The sequence below is a fragment of the Neovison vison genome, chromosome 6 (genome assembly GCF_020171115.1).
Source record: "Neovison vison isolate M4711 chromosome 6, ASM_NN_V1, whole genome shotgun sequence".
NCBI lineage: Eukaryota > Metazoa > Chordata > Mammalia > Carnivora > Mustelidae > Neogale > Neogale vison.
Window position 1 is genome coordinate 122,228,478 of NC_058096.1, and position 19,802 is coordinate 122,248,279.

At 39.7% G+C, this 19,802-nt stretch overlaps 2 protein-coding genes across 4 annotated transcripts in view; one reads left to right on the forward strand and one right to left on the reverse strand.

Annotated features, from left to right (window-relative positions):
* Positions 1 to 1,317: 1,317 nt before the first annotated feature.
* WDR5B (WD repeat domain 5B) lies at positions 1,318 to 3,333 on the forward strand. Of its 2 annotated transcripts, none has more exons than XM_044252222.1 (2): positions 1,318 to 1,773; positions 2,195 to 3,333. In XM_044252222.1, exon 2 carries the CDS (start codon positions 2,265 to 2,267, stop codon positions 3,261 to 3,263), a length of 999 nt encoding a protein of 332 aa, XP_044108157.1. In that variant the 5' UTR covers positions 1,318 to 1,773; positions 2,195 to 2,264; the 3' UTR covers positions 3,264 to 3,333. The 2 variants fall into 2 exon arrangements, with proteins under 2 accessions (XP_044108157.1, XP_044108156.1); XM_044252221.1 differs by having other exon boundaries at positions 1,319 to 1,868.
* A 2,755-nt stretch (positions 3,334 to 6,088) lies between these two features.
* FAM162A (family with sequence similarity 162 member A) overlaps positions 6,089 to 19,802 on the reverse strand; it is a 28,264-nt gene continuing 14,550 nt past the window's right edge. For both annotated transcript variants that reach the window (XM_044252224.1, XM_044252223.1), the window contains 4 exons: positions 15,310 to 15,432; positions 12,806 to 12,914; positions 8,933 to 9,041; positions 6,089 to 6,351 (listed from right to left, as the gene is read on the reverse strand). In XM_044252224.1, coding sequence (XP_044108159.1) covers positions 6,259 to 6,351; positions 8,933 to 9,041; positions 12,806 to 12,914; positions 15,310 to 15,432 — 434 coding nt within the window. In that variant the 3' untranslated portion in view covers positions 6,089 to 6,258. The remainder of the gene's footprint in view (positions 6,352 to 8,932; positions 9,042 to 12,805; positions 12,915 to 15,309; positions 15,433 to 19,802) is intronic.

Sequence of the window (19,802 nt, forward strand, 5' to 3'; positions counted from 1 at the left end):
AAATGAAAATAGTCTCAACTGATACAGAATTTTAGAGTGTTTCTAAGCTTCCCAGTAAAAATGATAGCAATTCAGGCTAACAGGAAGAAAGAGAGGGAAATGGCAGAGTTTAATAACAACTGACCTTTAAGATACATAAAAGGGAAAAGTTCTTTTTCAAATGTTAGAGGAAAAGGTCCATGTGCCCTTGCCTTAAAAAAGATCTAAGAAGAATCCTAATTTAATGTATATAAGTGGATGTTTCAAACCACTTAAAAGATCCTCTTCCTACTTCCAGCATCTCGTTATCATTACACCGTTAATTTGCACTACCTAAGACTGAAGCTTTTGTCCAATTCCTGTCCAAATTCCAAACTAGAGTAGTAGGGTCTTAAGGTAATGAGGTTATATTATTATACGATTGTTATAGGTGATTTAATTATGTCGTTGTGCCTCAGTTAAAGGCCAGACTTTTAAATTATCCCTAATAAATATAGGCTAAGAGAATTCATTCCCAAATGCTTTTAACTGCTGGCTAACAGAAAACATCATTAAGAGATACTTGCGGCGGGGCGCCTGGCTAAGTGGTATAGCACGTAACTCTTGAGTTTACGTTAAAAAGAAAGAAAGAAAGAAAAAAAAAAAGCAAAAGAGATACTTGCCTCTAGACTTCAGCTCAGCGAAAGTTTACAAGGTTTCCCTTGTAAACAACAACATTCTTGAGCACTCTTTATTGAGCAATTACAGGTAAGTAGAAATTCATCAGGCTTCCAATTTTTTTGGTAAACTTTTTTTTTTTTTTTTAAAGTTAGCGCTCTTCGCCCCCGGTGGGGCTTGAAATAAAGAGTTCAAGGGACTCTAGGGACTGAACCAGATGCATGCTCTAGGGACTGAACCAGAAAGAAGACAGTAACTTAACATCTGAAAAGCATACATCTTTACATAGCACTCTCAGGGCCATTAAACAGGTCTTAAAACTTCAGACTCTCTGCAGCCAATGACGAGTTAACTTTCACCTTTCTCAACCACGTCCCAGCAACTTCTTTTTCGGTCTCAAGCACCTAAGCAGATTTGATCTGTTCTCTTAAAAAGTTTAAGAAAGCGCAAGGAAATAGTAAAACGTTTGCTCGTTTCCCCGGCACTACCACGTCCTAAGCACTGGCTTCTGGAGGCCCACAATACATTCCTTCCCGAAAGGTTTACCCCAAACTTTTAAACCAGAAGCTTTACAATCTGGGCATAAATTCAGTCAAGCTCCCCCTTGCCTATCTGCAGTCTTAAGTACACGCCACCAGCTCTGTTCCACAAGAGTAGAGAGGAGCAGAAGCCGCCCGTGAAGCCGATGCTCAGTCACCGGCGCCTGGGGCGGGGGCTCGACGACTAGCTAGTGCCAAATGTGAGCTATCTTTCCACTAACGGAATCGGAAAATTCCTTTCTTTCTTGTGACACGGCTTCCAAAAAGAAATGAATGTTCTTTGAAACATTCACTGCTACTGACGCTGGTCAGTGAGGTCCGGGATAAGACCAGTCAACCTACCCACAGGCCAAACAAGGAAGTCCTGCGTTTGCGTGCGGCAGCCTCCGGCGAAGAAAACCGGAAGAAACGCCAGCGCCTTCCTTTGCGCAAGCGCAGGCCGACCTCTCCCATTGGTCATCTCAGCTCGAAGTTGGCGTGCTCCTGCGCTCCGCTGTCCTGCCGGCCGGGTTGGATTGACGTGGACGTGTGCCCTAGTGTTTATCCGGAGAGTGCAGCCCACAGGCCCGCCGGGCCGCAGTTCATGATGCTTACGCAGGTTTTTTTGTTTGTCATTATTATTTTTTTTAACCTTCTGAAATCGTTTGTTTAAGCCGGTAATTCATTCATGCTCAAGTACCGAAAGTCTGACTGGTAGGCTTGCTTAGTGTTCTAAACGTTTCGGGGTAGGGGGAGGGGAGGTGAGAAAATACTTCCTGTAGGTCACCCACGCCTCTAGTCACTTTGCACGGCTTTATACGTTCACAAAACACCCCAAACATACCTCACTTGCCGACAGCGCATTGGACCCTTTTAATGTTTTTATCAAGTATTTGTTTACAGAGGAAGGAGGAAAAAGAGGTCCAAGCCGTGCTGCTGAATCATTGTATAGAGAAGTTTAAAGACAGTCCGGAAATTATAATCACTAAAAGGCTGTTTATTTTTGAGTCTGATGTTTTTATCTTCATTTTGCTGGGCAGAAAGAATATTGAGCTTCCTGGTTCAGGGCCGGACGCTTACCTAACCTACTGACTTGGGAGCTTCAGAACCATGGGGACAAAGGAGGCAGGGGATGCTAGAGCAGCAGAGTTGGGCCTCCTCCCCTCATCAACCAACCCAAACAAGCAAATGTCTGAAAAACCAAACTATGCTCTTAAATTTACTCTCGTGGGACATACGGAAGCAGTATCATCGGTTAAGTTTAGTCCTAATGGAGAATGGCTAGCAAGTTCTTCTGCTGACAAAGTAATTATAATTTGGGGAGCCTATGATGGAAAGTATGAGAAAACACTTCATGGTCACAATCTGGAAATATCAGATGTTGCCTGGTCATCAGATTCCAGTCGCCTTGTTTCTGCCTCAGATGATAAGACGCTAAAGATTTGGGATGTGAGATCTGGAAAATGTTTGAAAACGCTGAAGGGGCATAGTAATTATGTTTTTTGCTGTAATTTCAATCCACCATCCAATCTCATCATTTCAGGATCTTTCGATGAGAGTGTGAAAATATGGGAGGTGAAAACAGGAAAGTGCCTTAAGACTTTGTCTGCTCATTCTGACCCAGTTTCTGCTGTTCATTTTAATTGTAGTGGGTCTTTGATTGTGTCAGGTAGCTATGATGGTGTCTGTAGAATTTGGGATGCTGCATCAGGTCAGTGTTTAAAAACACTTGTTGATGATGATAACCCTCCTATCTCTTTTGTAAAATTTTCTCCAAACGGAAGATATCTTCTAATTGCAACTTTGGACAATACTCTTAAACTGTGGGATTATAGCAGAGGCCGATGTCTGAAAACATACACTGGTCATAAGAATGAGAAATACTGCATATTTGCCAATTTTTCAGTTACTGGTGGGAAATGGATTGTGTCTGGATCAGAAGATAATCTGGTTTACATTTGGAACCTTCAGACTAAAGAGATTGTACAGAAATTACAAGGTCATACAGATGTTGTAATCTCAGCAGCTTGTCATCCTACAGAAAACATCATTGCATCAGCAGCATTAGGAAATGACAAAACAATTAAACTGTGGATGAGTAACTACTAAACCCTTTAGAAATCAACTAGTAGAGCCAAATTGGCAAAAAAAAAAAAAAAAAGGTATTTAAAAAGATGGTTTCTCTTAATTTTGGTATGGTTTTGTGTTTCTTTTTAACATTGTCTTACTCTCTCTGACAAATAAATAAATAAAATCTTTAAAAAAAAGAAAGGGGGGTTGTGGTGGAATGCCTGGGTGCTCAGTCAATTAAGTGCCTGCCTTCAGCTCAGGTCATGATCCCAGAGTCCTGGGATCAAGTCCTGCATTGGGCTTCTTGCTTGGCAGGGACCCAGCTTGTGCTCACATGTTCTCTCTCTCTGACAAATAAATGAAATCTTAAAAACAACCCAAAAACCCATTGTCTTAGATTAAAAGATTTCAGACCTATAACCTAAATTTACAAAGGACAACTGGAAAAGCAAGTCTAGAACTTAGGGCTTCTGACTTTTAATCTTCAGGTCTGGTATTAACTCGTGTCTATTCCTGAGTAGGTTCCCACTCTGTTCCTCTGAGTGTATTTGAGAAATATTTGAAAGTAAGGTTAACAAAACAGGATGACTGATTAAGTGAGGGGAGTCAGAGTTTGGCATAACTCCAGTGCTCCTGATTCAGGAGATCAGATGAGTAAGAACATAATCCTGGGATAGTGATGGAATGGAGATGTATGGCAGATGCCACTCACACGTGAAATGGTTCCATGGAATCAAGTCTATAAATTGGGAAAAATAACTCATTGGTTCGGTCTGTTAAACATCTTAAGTTTTGTATCGAGATAAAAACTGAAAGTAAATCAAAAACATTATAAATGGCATTTTGCTGAGGCACTTCTCACTACCCTGGTCAGACTGTGCCTCAGGATGATCAAGCAGACTTAATGTCTAAATGGTGTGGCTATTCTCTTTCACTATGTGTCTGACCTAGTAACTCCTACCCATGCTTGAAACAGAAATCACCACTTTGTGGACCAGCACTGCCTGCTTGACTGGAACCACAACTGACAGCTGAGTTAGGTTTTGTTTCTTTCTATAGCGACTGTTACATAAAGTTCAGAATATATCTTTTACCAGTTTGTATTGTAGCCGTTACATGGGCCATGTTTCCATAAATTATGAGCTCTGTAAAGAAGTATGTTTTACTCATTTTGTATTCTCAGTATTTATATATATAAGGGATTAAGGTAATGTTTGATGAATGACAATGAATTATACCACCACTTGATTCACTCCTTGCCTACTTTCAATAAACATTTGGAATCATGTCCCCATACTATTTTTGTTTATTAAAAAAGTATCTGACCATAGGCTTGTGTATTAACTTTATTCAGATAGGGCTTCTAGGAAATAAAAAGTGGGAAATGGTTTCTGCCCACTTTACCTACAGAGACATGATAAACGTGAAAAAAAATACAGAAATTAAGCAAAAAATAGTAAAACAATAATTGAAAGTAATAGGGGTAAACTGCCTTTTTTGGTATACTTTAGTATCTTAAAATAGCGCTCATTAAGTCTGATTTGCTTGACAAGTTCTGAGGAATATAAGGTATTAGGGTTATTAGTAAGGAATGACTGTCAAGAAGGTGTTATGTGAGGGTAGTGAGAAAACTTGGATTGGACAGAGACAACTCCAAAATTCTGGCCAAGAAATTTATATTTAACCCATAAAGTAGTAGTTACTCTAAGTAACTGAATAGGAGAATGAGACAAAAAGAAAAATGATCATGAAAATTCTTGCTGTACAGTAACATTTGTGAGTTTTGGTTTAATGAAACATTTTTTTTTTTGCAATAAATCTCCAAGATAACACTTTAAAATACTTATTTAGAAGTTAAAAGTGATAGTGTTCTATGAAGAAAAATTACTTATTTTTAAAAGAAATAAGTTAAAATCAAAGAAGTTGGTATCTAAAAAGCTAAGGTCCAGTTACTCTAAAAGTATATCAAGAAACATCACCTACATCATCAGATAAAGAAATAAAATGTGGTATATTCCATTTCACTTAGTAGTTTTTTAAGTCAAGTTCCAATGCAGATGCATATATTACTTTCTATCGGCTATACTCCTCTGGAGACAACTGGCAGGTTGGGATGGCTATGCAGACTTGTCCATGTCATCCATTAATATGAGGCATGTGAGAATATATGAAATATATAAAATAGAATATTTAAAATAGAATCCAGCATCCAATACCTAAAAATAAATGGCTTGGTATCCCAAAATGTAAATGAAATATATAACCATGTGCAAATGCTTATCTTTCAAAACTTGTAAGAAAATGTATTTGAAAGATATTCATAATTGAGAAATTCAGTGTAAAGGCAAAAGGAAGAGGACCAATTGGGAATTCTAAGCTATGGAGTAGAAAAGGTGACTGATGGCCCCAAGCAACTTCATGGTGCTGGGATTTCAGAGTTCTCAGAAACTTGTGGCCAGACCACTCTCCTCACCTTACAGGAACCTTTTACAAGACTGCTCTCTGACATGCCTCTGTCTGTCAGCATGCCTGAAGATGGAAGAGTCTGATCAGGCTGCTTTGCAGGACTCTCAGAAGCACCACTGCATTTGGGGAGGTTAGCTCTCCAAGATGCACCTAGGCAGTGTACGCAGCTGGCCTTCCTTATCTCTCTAGAAATGAATACACAGAAATATAGAACTACAAGCCATTTCGCTTCTGCAGAGAAAATCACTTTGGTAATGGAAATTAAAGATATGGTATCTGACTCTCTAAAGAGTTAATACTAAGGTTTAAATAACTTGCCCCATTTTTCATTCATTTCCTCCAGAAAGCTGAAAGCTGCATTTAACCTGGATCAGAGCCACAAAAATATAGACAAGTCATTTCTTTAAAGAAATTTATTTGTCCCACTGTATCAGGAATGGGGAAATTACAAATCTGTGCAAACCATACTTTCATGAAATGGATCCTCGTACCATATTTTTTTAATACAGGCTAATTGCTGCAACATTATTCCTGCAATTTCAAAATCCAGCCAACACAGATACCTCTGCTACTCTGTTTTGGCCTTCAGAGTTGCTTCTTCTCTCAGGCGAGCTTTTTTTTCTAAGTTCAGGCTTGTTAAAGACTCGTTTCTTTTGACAGCCTAAAATGAAACAAATTTGAAAAAGGGTTTGGGGAGGATGTCATTACCCCACACTTATGTCAGCAGATTAACTAGGCCAGTGCAGTCCCAAAATGCTCTGCCATGGGCACACTGAGCACGGAAGCCCCCCTCTGTGTGCCTTCTGCTTCCTCTAGAACTTCACAGTCCAGTAGCCCATCCAGTCAAGCATAAGAGAAATGCCATACCCTCTACCTTTTTTCTGGCCTATTTCTTTAAATCCAGCTTCTTCCCTTATAATTTCTTCCCTTATCTTTTCCCTTTTCCGCTCTTTAGTATTGAATACCTTTTTATTTCCATTTCTATCCTTTTTTTCCTCTCCCTGTTCTTTATTGCTACCATTTCTCCTTTCCCAACTCATTTGTATACTTTCATACCTTTCTAACTCCTTATTCCTCTTTTACCAAAAATATTCAGCTCTGGGATCCCAGACTTTACCAAATACTGTGATTAATGAGTCTCAGCAGTATCTGTATCGCACTACTCCATTCTTTGACAGCAAACAGGAGTGGGGGAGAGCCAACCATCCTCTTCCCGTTTACCTCCCTGTGAGCTGTTACATGCTGGTAAGTCTTACATAAGCAGACCAGTTTCCAAAGTTTTATACCAAATAAATGAAACTAGCACCCTATACAAGGTGGGATTTTCTTATATCTGTGTAATTTCACATATAAAGAATTAGGTATGGGAAGGAGAAAGGGAATGGTAAGTTGATGGTGAGGACAAAACACAATGGCTAATTCCTCTCTTTTTAAATAGCACTAAGTCTAAAAGTTCTCCACTCTAGTAGCACTTCCCAACTTGTAAGGAATGGATAGTTCCACGTCAAACAAATGAGATGGTTTTCTGGCATATAAAGGAGAGAAACTCTCAAAGTTCATGGTATATACCATTAGATGAGGCTAGAAGAAGTCTCAAGGGATAACTCGTTTCTAGAGTATTTAGACTCAGCTTAGTACAATCAGGTATACAAAAGCAATACAGACTTCTTGGAATTCTAGAAGTCCCTATGTCCTGTCCGCATGCTTCTATAAGTTTCAGTCTGAGAACTAAGCATGAGAAGTCAAAGAGGAAGCCAGAAGAAATCTGAAGTGGGGGAGAATAGAGATGTCAAAAGAGCTTCACCCAGTCCTGCACACTCGTCTTTCATGCTCCCAAAAGGTCAATCTAAATGGTCAGTATTTTCCACTCCTGAAGTCTGAAGAGAGCCAGAAGTGCATTTCCTTTTACTCTGCACTCACTGGAGATAAGGGAAGTTAGTTACTGCTAGGTTGGTAGGAGAACCTTTTTAATATCTGATAATAGACACAAGCCATCTCTTTGCACATGGAAGCTGTGATTTATAAAATTAGACATGGTATTAAAATAAGGGTTTGGGGGCACTGGGTGGCTCAGTGGGTTAAGCCACTGCCTTTGGCTCAGGTCATGGTCTCAGGGTCCTGGGATCGAGCCCCAGGTCAGGGTCTCTGCTTGGCAGGGAGCCTGCTTCCTCCTCTCTCTCTGCCTGCTTGTCATCTCTCTCTGTCAAATAAATGAATAAAAAATCTTTAAAAAAATAAAATAAGGGTTTGACCATTGCTGCTGCATATAAAAAAAACCCCTATATTTTAAGCACAAGATATTATTATTGAGAGTTTGGGAACTTGCAAACTTGGCTCTAAATTTTTATCCTGCCCAGCTATGTGACTTTGGGAAAATGACTTAGTATCTCTAAGCTTCAATTTCCTCTTTTATAAAGCATGGATAATAAGAGAACCTACTGCTTAGGTTCTTAGGATAGTTTAACAGTGCCTGCTGTATAATGAGCCCTTGATAAGTGGAGCAATTTTACTATCGCCTCAGTTAGGTCTAGTTTCAAACTGTGGCTTTGCTGTTTAGGAGATGTGTGGCCTTGGGCAAATTAGCAGCGCTTTCTTAGCTATGTTTCCTCATCTATAAATGAGGTCCTAATAATAGTACCTATTTTGTCATGCTGCTGTGAGGTTCAAATGAAAGAAAATCCAAGTGCTTAGAAGACTGAGTATTCAATTAATGATAGCTATTAATAACAGTCTAGGTTAAAACAAAGATTTCTAGACTTGAATGCCTATGTAATTGTTTAGGAGCTATTGTCCTTACACATATGGCTCCATGTGGCCAAGCTTCAAGTCCAGAGCAGTGACTAGAATGCTCACCAGGGTTAAGGCAACTGAAGCATGGATAAAGACGCTCACTTACTGGGCGTGCTGTACAGACATGCCAGTGTCATCATTAGATACACCAGGGACATTTTTCTGGTTTCACATTACTTACGACATCTGTGATAACTAAACACTTTCTTTTTACTTTGTGTGAAACTAATTTAGTCTTTTACCTTGCCAAAATTAGGATTTGCTATTTATCCCCAGGCATGACATCCCAGGTTTGCCCCTACTGTGCCTTATTTCTTATCATTGTTTGTTTCTTATCATTTCTCATGTAGAAAGTAGCCCCCTCTTCTCAAGAGAATAAATAAAAGGGTCAACCCCTGATTTCCTGTAGATCCTTTGTAGAAAACAGCGGCAGAGAGGAAGTCCGTGCTCACCTTCTTGCCCTCAATAACCATCCAGATGCATCCTGCCACTGTCAGGGCAATCATTGCATAGCTGACCTTCACTCGGATCTTGTTCTTTGCAGCATCAAGCATCTCAAACCTAGTAACACAATGAGATTATGAAGGAAAGTTAACTTTTCTCTTTCTGAAGTTGCCAGTAGGAAATAAAACTCTCTGTAACACAAATCAGAAATGGAGTGGTACCACAAATAGAAAAAAAAAGATGCGGGCCTGGAAATCTTGCAGGATTTGGGGAAATGTGAGGGGGAAGATGAGGCATTTTCACAACTCACCTTAAACTTATTAATAAAATCAAGTAAGATAGCACAAACTTTAAGAAAAAGAGAAGACAGCATGAAGACAGGAAGTGGATCGAGGAACAAAGGGGGAAAAAAGGCAAGGGGTATTATTCTATGCTTGGTATTGGCTTGGAAGTCAATTTTGGCTTCCAAGTTTCACACTAGCAGCCAATGCTAAAGTGAAAACAGGAGCTGTTTCTCCCGGGGGGGGTTCTTAAGAAGATGCTACATGATACAGTGACTGTTTAATAATAAGAGATACTGCAATGAACTTCATGAGTTTTGTACATTTCAACACAAATCACAGTTCAGAAAACAAATGTGGGAGAAAGTCATACAGTATGATCTTTATACCTAAGTTTTCGCTCTCTGCCTTGAAGCAGGAATAGTTTTAATAATCTAAATCTAATACTCAGATTTAGAACGAGGTATAGATTCCAGAGACTATCTGAAACAGCAGAAAGATTCTTTAAGCAATACTTCCTCAGTGTTTACCTTTTAACTACATTTTGCTGAAACTGCATGACAGTGAACTTCAGACTGTGCTCTTTGGAAAGTTCCTCTTTGAACCTGCCCACTGAATAGAGACCCGTGTGCCTTAACAGAAAATTGAGGGTTGGATTATTGTTCTTGTGTGAAAGTGAAGAGGTCCACCAAGGGAGAGTCTAAAGGGAAGGCCACTGCACCCTTGTGAGTCTGTCTGTAGCCAGTGAGTTGTGGTTCTGTTACATGAGTCTGGCAGATCTTCAGGGCAGGGCATGAAGAGTCCAAACGGAACCTTGAGAGAGCACCAGCCTACTCAGTAGGGGTGTGGATAGGAAGTGATTGTCTCGAGATGATGGGATTCAAGTGCTAACTTCCTTCTTGCTTTTTACCCCCGGATTTTTAACACATAATACTTTTTAAATCAGGAGGAAAAAAGTACTTTAAAAATGCTTGGAAGGAGGTATAGGGTCCAGGCATTGCAGGTGGTAGGAGAAGCCTGAAAGGATAGATGCTGTGATGTAAGAGGGGACCCAGGGAGGCAGCCATGTGAACAGAGTTCTCCAGGAACTGAAGCTGGGCCTGCAGCAGGGTGAGAGGAACCAGGGACAATTGCTAAGGACAATGGATTGCTCTATTAAGAGCATCTGAGAGTCCACCAACCCAAACTACCCACGTTGACAGTATTTCATGTGAACTGGCATTTCCAACTAAAGTGCCGTGATAGTCCTGAAAAGTAATCTATTTTACTTTTCATTAGAAGTATTTTACATTCAGGGGCACCTGGTGGCTCATTCGGGTAAGCAGCCAACTCTTGATTTTGGCTCCGGTCATGAGCTCAGGGTTGTGGGATCAAGCCCTGAGTCGGACTCCTCGCAGAACATGGAGCCTGGTTGGGATTCTCTCTCTCCCTCTGCCCCTCCCCAACCTGCTCTTACGCCAGTGTGCTCTCTCTCTAAAAATTTAAACAAATAAGTATTAGGGGCATCTGGGTGGCTCAGTGGGTTAAGGCTCTGCCTTTGGCTCAGGTCATGATCTCAGGGTGCTGAGATAGAGCCCTGCACTGGGCTCTCTGCTCATTGGGGTGCCTGCTCTCCGTTCCCCCTCCCCACCCGCCTGCCTCTCTGCCTACTTGTGATCTCTGTCTGTCAAATAAATAAATCTTTTTTTAAAGTATTATACATTAAAAATATTTTACATTATAAAAGTAAAATACATTTAAATAAGGTCATGAGATTGCCCTCCATTCTATAGGAAGCAATCAGAATGGGCAAGTTAAGCAGTGCCTGTTCAGAACTGCCGGCATAAGGATGAACACTTGCCCAGGCTCATAGCAGAACATTCTAGGGTGACTCAGTAGGTAGTACTTTAGGCTTGAGGGGGATCCTGGAACCACCCGTAAGGCAGACTGAGGAAAGTATTCCATGGCAAAAATCTACATAGCACCTATTAGGGCCATGGGGATGCAGCAGCTTGTTTTCTCCTGGAATACTGTGGAAGAAATTAAGACACAGGCAAGAACTTAATATTAGGGGTGCCTGGGTGGCTCAGTCAGCTGAGCATCTGCCTTTGGCTCAGATCGTGATCTCAGGGTCCTGGGATGGAGCCCCAAGTCCTGCTCCCTGCTCAGCAGCGAATCTGCTTCTCCCTCTTCCTCTGCCTCTTCCCCTGCTCCTGCTCTCACTCTCTTTCTGTACCTCCATCTCAAATGAATAAATAATATTTTTTAAAAACCCCACCTTAATATCATTGTTATTTCCAGCTTGCTCTTATTTCTCAGGAGAGCACACTGTCATTTTGACCAGCAGAAGTAGAATGGCTATTAAAGCTGTTGTAAACAAAAAAAGCAATTAACACTTCTCTTCCTGGGAAAAGATAACCCTGAATGAACTCAGATCGTTTAAAATTGTGCCTTGAAACCAGAAGCCAGAAGTTCAAGGAATAGGTTCTTACCAGAAGGAAATGTCTATGAGCTTTGTCCCAAGTCCCTATCTCCGAATGATGGTGCCCCACAGGGGAGATGGCACCTGCTTCTCAGAATCTCTCTTGGCCAAGATGCAAACCAGTCAGGGTCTTTAACATCAGGCTAGAGCAATGGTTCTTTTTTTTTTTTTTTTTTTAAAGATTTTATTTATTTGACAGAGAGAGCACAAGCAGGCAGAGAGGCAGACAGAGAGAGAGGGAGAAGCAGGCTCCCCGCTGAGCAGAGAGCCCGATGTGGGGCTCGATCCCAGGATCCTGGGATCATGACCTGAGCCGAAGGCAGTGGCTTAACCCACTGAGCCACCCAGGCGCCCCTAGAGCAATGGTTCTTAATCAGGGTTTTTTTTTTCTGTCGCCCCCGGGGACATTTGACAAAGTTTGGAGACCTTTTTCACTGAGTGTTCCTGGCATTCGGGAAATGAAAAGGCCAAGCGAGGTGCTGCTAAACATCCTACCATGTACACAACAGCACCCACCAACAAAGAACTATCTGGCCCAAAATGCTGATAGCACTGGGGTTGAGAAACCCTGGGTTAGAGGAATCTACACTCGTCCACAGACTCTGAAAAAGTCCCAGGATCCTGGGAGGGCTGGGTTTAAGGAAGTTGGTGAGAGGGATAGGAAAGCATGCTTTCTGGGATCTCAGTAAGAGAATATGTTACTCCTAAATACTTCTATGCTATTATGAATAAAAAAATAACCCTTTATTCAAGTATTGTTGAATACCTGAGTGGATTTTATAGAATATAACTATTAATTATTGTCAATGGCACCTAACTGATACACCCAGATTAAAAATAAGCTAAGAAAAGTGAACATTACTGCTTAGTCACATTCCTGTAGCTCAGGAAAGAAATCAGTCAATTGACTTCAGAGTACCCGACAGCTCTCCAGTAGGCACAACACAGCGTATCAATGAGATACAAGATCTTCCAGCACTGTTTTTATTGCAGGTATTTGCCAAAGAGGAAACATTTTGAGATGTGACAACTATTCTAAAATTTGGTTGAAAGTTCTTAGTAAGATTCAAAGGAAATGCTTTGCCTTTGAAATCAGCAAGGAAGAAAAGCTGCTTATAACCCCTATGTTCGGCACTCACGAGATAGTCTCTGGGATATCATCCTCCTTTTTGAAGCGGCCTGACCATATCAGGATCTTCCTCTCCCAGTTTGTAGGTTTGTGTAATGGCACTCTGTGGCTGTAAGTGTCTATGAGAAAAAACAAGACAAGGAATCTTATTTGAGGTTATGACTCTCAAATTTAGCAATTAAAAAAATGCTATTTGTGCTTTTTTAGCTATTCATGAAACAGAAACATTGAGAAACCTCAAGCTAATCTGAGCTTTATTCAAATGGGATTTCTTAGGATGCCTCATTTCTCAAATAAGGTTCCAAAATTCTGTGGGGACTGAGGTAAAATAAAAATATTTCTTAGCCATTGAAAGTTGAAAGAACACCAGAAACAAACGTAAAGGTAAAGATGAACTAAGAAGGGAACAATGAGAAGCTTATTTGACTTCAGTAGAAAAAGAGAAAGGTTATAAGGTAAAATACGATAACAAAAGATCTTGAATGCCAGGCTACGCTTTTTAAACCTGATTTGGGAACCACGGTACACTTTCAAGCAAGGAAGAAGTTAATGTTTTAGAAGATTAATCTGCATAATAGACAGAAGAGAGAAAAGAAGGATAGAATAGAGTGGGCAACAAGTTCAAATGGGAAGCTGTAAAGAGAACGAGGTGATATGTTCTGAACTGGAGTTTTAACGGTGGGAACAGAGACAAAAAGTCTACCTGAAGATGACTGAAAGGGTTTGGAGGCTGATTAAATTAAGACCAGGAAGGGATCAAAGAAGACCTCAAACGTGAATGAGTAAGACAACAGCAGTACTGTTAACCAAGATAAGGTGATTGTGAAAAGAACCAGTTAGGGAAAGGAAAAAGCATGTATGCCTTTTTATATAATATTGAGTCTAAATTTATGCCATCTGAATAGGTCTCATTAATGAAGTCAGAGTCGAGATAATCAATGGTGCAAAGGGAGAGCCAGTGAAGGTGATAAAGACCCAAGAGAGGGCACAGGAGAAAGGGGCAGCGGAGGAAAGTGGAGTGGCAAAAGAGGGAGATGAATAAGAAAGGCACACAGCCACCGACTGTAAGAGAAAGTCTTTCAAAAAAAGATGTCACTGAAGGAACAGAAACTTAGGGAGTCACAGAATGTTAGTATTAGAAGGGACCCTGAAGATAATTTCATCCAACTTCCACGTACTGCCTACATCTCCTGCAGACAGACCATCTCCTTGATGTGGCTGCCTACATGACACACTCATGCCCTCCTCCGCACCTTTGCTTGTGCTGTTCTTTTTGTGTAATCAGAAGGCAGCAGCAAAGGAGCTGGAAAGTCCCTAGGAGAAAAATCCATAAAGAACTGAAGGTGAGAAAAGAGGTTTAAAAGTACAGAAATAGTATTGCTCTAGTTTTATCTTTTAACCCTTCCAGCACTTAGCACAGCTCTATAGTTACTGTTTTTTGTTGTTTTCATTTTAAGTACATTAAAGACAATTTGGAAAGTACAGATGTAAAAAAAGACGATAAAAACTATCCCTAATTCTCCTGCCATAGCAGAATCACTGTATTTTTATTTTGGTAGTGTTTCCTAAGTCTTAACACCATAAGTATGGGGGTTTATATGTCTCTTTATATAAATTTACACATTTATTTGGGTACCATGCTACGCTTACACATGATATAAAAGTCTGTATCCTGATTTGTACACTGACATTATGACAAACATTTCCCATGCCAGTACATGGTATTTATAAGCACCATTTCCTACAGCTGCACAATCTCATCAAGTAGATCTAACATACGGTTTAATCATTCCCAGATTATCTGACATTTAGATCAGTTCTCATTTTCCTATTATATATAAAATATGGGAATAGCTTTATATTCAGAGCTTTTTTTCATATATAGGGATTATTCCTGAAGACAGATCCCCAGAAATGAAATACCAGGTTGAAGAGTATAAACATTTTTAAGCTCTTGATAAATATTCTTTTCTATTTACCAAGTTCTTTTCTATTTACCAAGACCTGCCTGACGCTAGTATACTCCCATGAAGAAGTAATAAGCAAATAGCTCATTGGAGCCTACAGTTTATATATTATACTCCTTGTTTCCACAGTGGACAGTGACAAGTGTTTGAGTTAAGAATAAGACTAATGATGGCTGAAATTAATGCCTAAGCCAGAGGCTAGCCCTAGTTTTATTGTACCTAAAATACCGTCTCCCAATTTGGTTCATCTTTGGGGTTCTTTGAAAGACCATTTCAAGATTTCTACTTACTTTGGTCCATCTATTCTCCAACAAAAAGCTCCAATCTAACCCTGGAAATAAGAGGTAAAAATGACAGACAAGGAAAATGAAGAAAGCACTGCTTCACGTGAGCCAATGTAAGTACAATCTGGGAGGCATGGAGTACAAGATCGGGAAGGACGTAGGAACCCCTGGAACAGCCTGTCTTTTAGGGTCTTTTGATTCCAAGTTGTTTCACTCTTTGGGAACTGCTTCATCCATATCTGGAAAAATGAATAAAAACTTACAGGCTGGAGCTTTTGGACTTTCTTGTGGCTTGGAACAATATCCATTTATTCTCTTCAAATCAGAGTTTCTGCTAAGTCTTAGAGATGAGGAAGAACCTCTTTCATATAACCTAAAATAACTTCCTAGAAAAGACAAAGAAATGTTTCAGAGAAAGAAAATCTAATGTCTCAAAATGAAAAATGCCTATAGAATATATATTTCACTTATAAAAATTAACTCATTTAAAAAGTGCATATACTACTCTCTATGTAAGACAAACATATTTAAGATATGATACTTGGTGCTGTTTTAAACTATACATGTTTATATTATATGTTAGCAATTTATACTATATACATTTTATCAGCTGTAAGTTTTATAAAAGTACTTCTCACATGTATCTTGTCCTAACAATGGTTCTGGTGGAAATATTACATATTATAGCCCTGGGCAGTTAAACCAGATGCCAAGATGCCAGTACTAAAGTCTGGGTAGCCTGTAATGGCCAGCAAGCGGCTCTAGAAAGCCTTCTTCCACCCAAGCTGTAATTCTCCAACTGGAAATCAACTTTAGGTATAGTCATGAATTGTGTAAAATTTTAAAACTATACATTTAAAACTGTATAAAACTCTGTGTGTGTGTGTATAAATTTTGAAAATCTAAGTACACATAGGGATCAATATTATAAATCTCCATGTACTTACCGCCCAGTGTCAACAATTAAGCCAATAAATACGGTTTCAACTCTCAACTAGATTATTTAATTATTAAAGATTTAATTTATTTATTTTTGAGAGACATAGAGAGAGAGAGTCGGGAGAGGAAGAGAGAGAGAATCCTCAGACTCTGTGCTGAGTGCACAGCCCAACCCAGGACTCAATCTCACGACCCTGAGATTATGACCTGAGATTATGAGCCAAAGTCAAGAGCTAGATACTCAACTGACTGAACCACCCAGGCAACGTTTGATGAATTATTTTCGAGCAAATCCCAAATATCCCATTAGTTCATCTATAAATACTTCAGTATGCATCTCAAAACAGCAACTTTTCAAAACCATTATCCAGAATACCATTAGCTTAACTAAAAATATTAGCATGTGATGATCAAATAATGAATTTCCCCAATGGGCTTGTAATTTTTTTTAATAGTTGGCTTATTCTAAATAGGTGCACACTGAATATGGTTATGTGTCTCGTGTAGGTCTCCCCCTCCTTTCCTGTCATTTGTTAAAGAAGCTAGGTCATTAGTTCTACAGAATTTCTCTCATTTGGGATTTTGCTGATGGTGTCCCCTTGATGTTGTTCAACATATTCTTCTAAATTCTTTTCCTTATAAACAGATTTTTGAGGCTTCATCAGATTTCGAATTTTTAGCAAGAATATGCCATAGACAGTACTGTGTATTCCTACTGTATCCTACTGTACCGATCCAACTGTATCAGTCTGACTCCTCATACCTTATAAAGACCACCACCACTGTTGACCTTTCATTTGATGTTTTTAGCAGACATTGATGATGTTACCTAGATCTATTATTTCAAAATGGATTGTAAAATGGTCATATTCTACATGAACTATTTGACTATCCTAAGGTAAAAGTCCACAAGAAATGTGGAATAAATTCTTGGTTCTTCCAATTTGCCAGTTTTCAAATTAATGGATTGCTTTCCTTGTAGCCTCCACAGGTGATAATTTGTTTAAAAATAAGATAAAGGTGGGGTGCCTGGGTGGCTCAATCGATTGAGGTTCCAACTCTTGGTTTTGGCTTAGGTCATGATCTCATGGGCTGTGGGACTGAGCCCCACGTCCAACTCCATCATCAGCAGAGGATAGGTCTGCTTGAAGATTCTCTCCCTCTGCCCCTCCCCCCACTAGTATGCATGAGCTTGTACATGCGTGCTCTCTCTCGGATTAAGTGGAGAAAAGAAACAAAACAAATAAAAATAACACAAGGAACTCTTGCATTTTAACACATGTTCCCCAGCCCATTTGAGTCATTTTTATTTTTGATGCTCAGATAATCCCATTTTTAGTTACTAGGGACCCTTCTATGTTGGCTTCTGAGTACTTTCAACATGTGCTCAGTGGTCATTGATACCTTCCTTACTTTCTGACATGGCATTCCAGATTCATTTTGAATGCTTCTTGCCCCTGATTTGGAATCAGACATTCCTTTATTGTGCTCTGGTTCCTTTAAAGAGGAAGTATTTTTATAGGTGCCTTAGGAAGGCTCATTATTAGTGAGTTTGTCATTGTTTCCATGGTGTCTCAGTGAGCAAAACTAGGAAATTAATTCATCCTTAAAACAAAGGTATGCTTAAGAACTTAGTTTTGGGGGCTATGGGGCACAGTCAGTTAAGCATCCAATTCTCGGTTTTGGCCCGAGGTCATGGATTGAGCCCTGTGTTGGGCTCTGCACTCAGCTTGGAGTCTGCTTGAGATTCCCTCTTCCCCTCTCTCTGTCCCTCCTGCTCCTGCTCTCTAAAATAAAAATAAATGTTTCAAAAAAATTTAGTTTCTGTTAGCCATTTTCACCTTCAGCCTTAGCATAAAATTTTTAAATCAGTCATAATTAATCAGATTTCAAAGCACAGACAGCCAAAAATAGTTTGGAAGAGGATGAGAGAAAAGGGGGGGTGTGTGATTCTAAGTATGGGAGTCATGGTACGGAGAGACCAAGGCTGGTATGGGATTCAGAATCAGAATTGCCCTACAATCCTAGAACATGGAAAAAGTGGAGCGCTATGAAGTATAATGGAACAGAAAAGAAAGTTGGAAAGGCACCAGTGCTAAATCTGATTACTGTCCTGGCACTGCCTGATGCTCCATGTAACCAAAAAAGGAACGCCCAAACCTTGCCTTTAATGCAACAAGAATGTGCTCTCACAGCTATGTGGATAAAAGCTCACAGGAAAGTTCAAGTAGTTTTTGAAATACATTTGTTAATAGACAAATAGTCTGTACCTTTGCAGGTCCAAACTCCAACTTGGATATTTTTGTAGCTTCAGAGTTGGAGCAATAAAGGGAGGCAAAAGAGGGAATAGGAATAAAATATGGTTAGAGGTAGACTTCCCAAAGCTGGTGAGAAACATGATTTCTTCACTTTTTTTCAATTTAAAAGATATTTCTATAGACTTTATATGGACATATGTTTATATTTGTATAAAGATTTTTAAAATAACTTATAGATATGTAACTCTGTATCATAAAATTTATTTTTTAAAAGAGTTTATTTATGTATTTGGCAGACAGAGATCACAAATAGGCAGAGAGGAAGGCCGGGGGGGGGGGGGAAGCAGGCTCCCTGCTGAGCAGAGAGGCTGATGTGGGGCTTGATCCCAGGATCCTGAGATCATGACCTGAGCTGAAGGCAGAGGCTTAGCCCACTGAGCCACCCAGGCAACCCTAAAATTCATTTAAAAAAAATTATTTATTTAATGGGGGGGGAGGGAGGGACAGAGGGAGAGGCGAAGAGAGAATCTAAAGCAGACTCCCTATGACCCTAAGATCATGATTTCAGCTGAAACCAAGAGTTGGATGCTTAATTGACTGAGCCACCCAGGCACCCCAAATTCATCCTTTTAAAGTGTACAATTCAGTGATTTTTAACTTAATCACAAAATTGTGTACTGATCACTACCATCTAATTCCAAAAGATTCTCATCATCCTAGAAAGATGTTTCAAATTTCGATGAGGTCCAACTTAACCCCTTTTTTGGTTGTTGCTTGAGCTTTTGGTGTCTTACACACAGTCACAAAAGCTTACTTCTATGTTATCTTCTTAAAATGTTATTGTTTCATTATTAACATTTAGATCTGATCGATTTTGAGCTAATATTGGTATATTATGTGTGGAAAGGATCCACTTCCATTCTTTTGCAGGTTTTCAAAATTCAGTTTTCCTAGCATCATTGGTTGAAAAAAAAACGAACAATTCTTCTCCCTGTTGAATTATTTTGGTACAAAGCAGAAAAATCAACTGACCATAAATGTGAGGGTTTATTTCTGGACTCTCAATTCTCTTCCATTAATCTATATTCCCTTCTATTCTATGATGTATTAGCTTAGTGATTACCTAGTCATTGGACAGAGATGTCCTCTGATGCTTTCCACCAAGTTGTTTGCCAGCCTTTGCCAAAGGGCTTCATGTGCCTGTTGTAGCATGCTCTGGGGTGGGTCGGGGAGAAGCTGTTTCCACTGAATTAGCTGAGTCAGGTGAAAAATAGGCAAGCCCGGTGAGTGGGAATTTCCAGGGAAGTGCCAGATAAGCTAATTGTAACAATTCTTGGGGGCTGGGGACTTTAGGGGGCTCCAAATCCATTCTGCCCTCTTCAGTGCCTGCTAGAACTGCAGGTTTTCATTGAGAGGCTATTCATTTTCAAGCTACTGGGAAGCTGACAGGTGACAGAAAACTGTTAAAGCTGTTATAAATTTTGCTATTCTTACCATGATTAAGTCATTTTTCTTGGGTAAATGCTACTCAGATTGTCACAAGCCTCTGGTTATTTCAT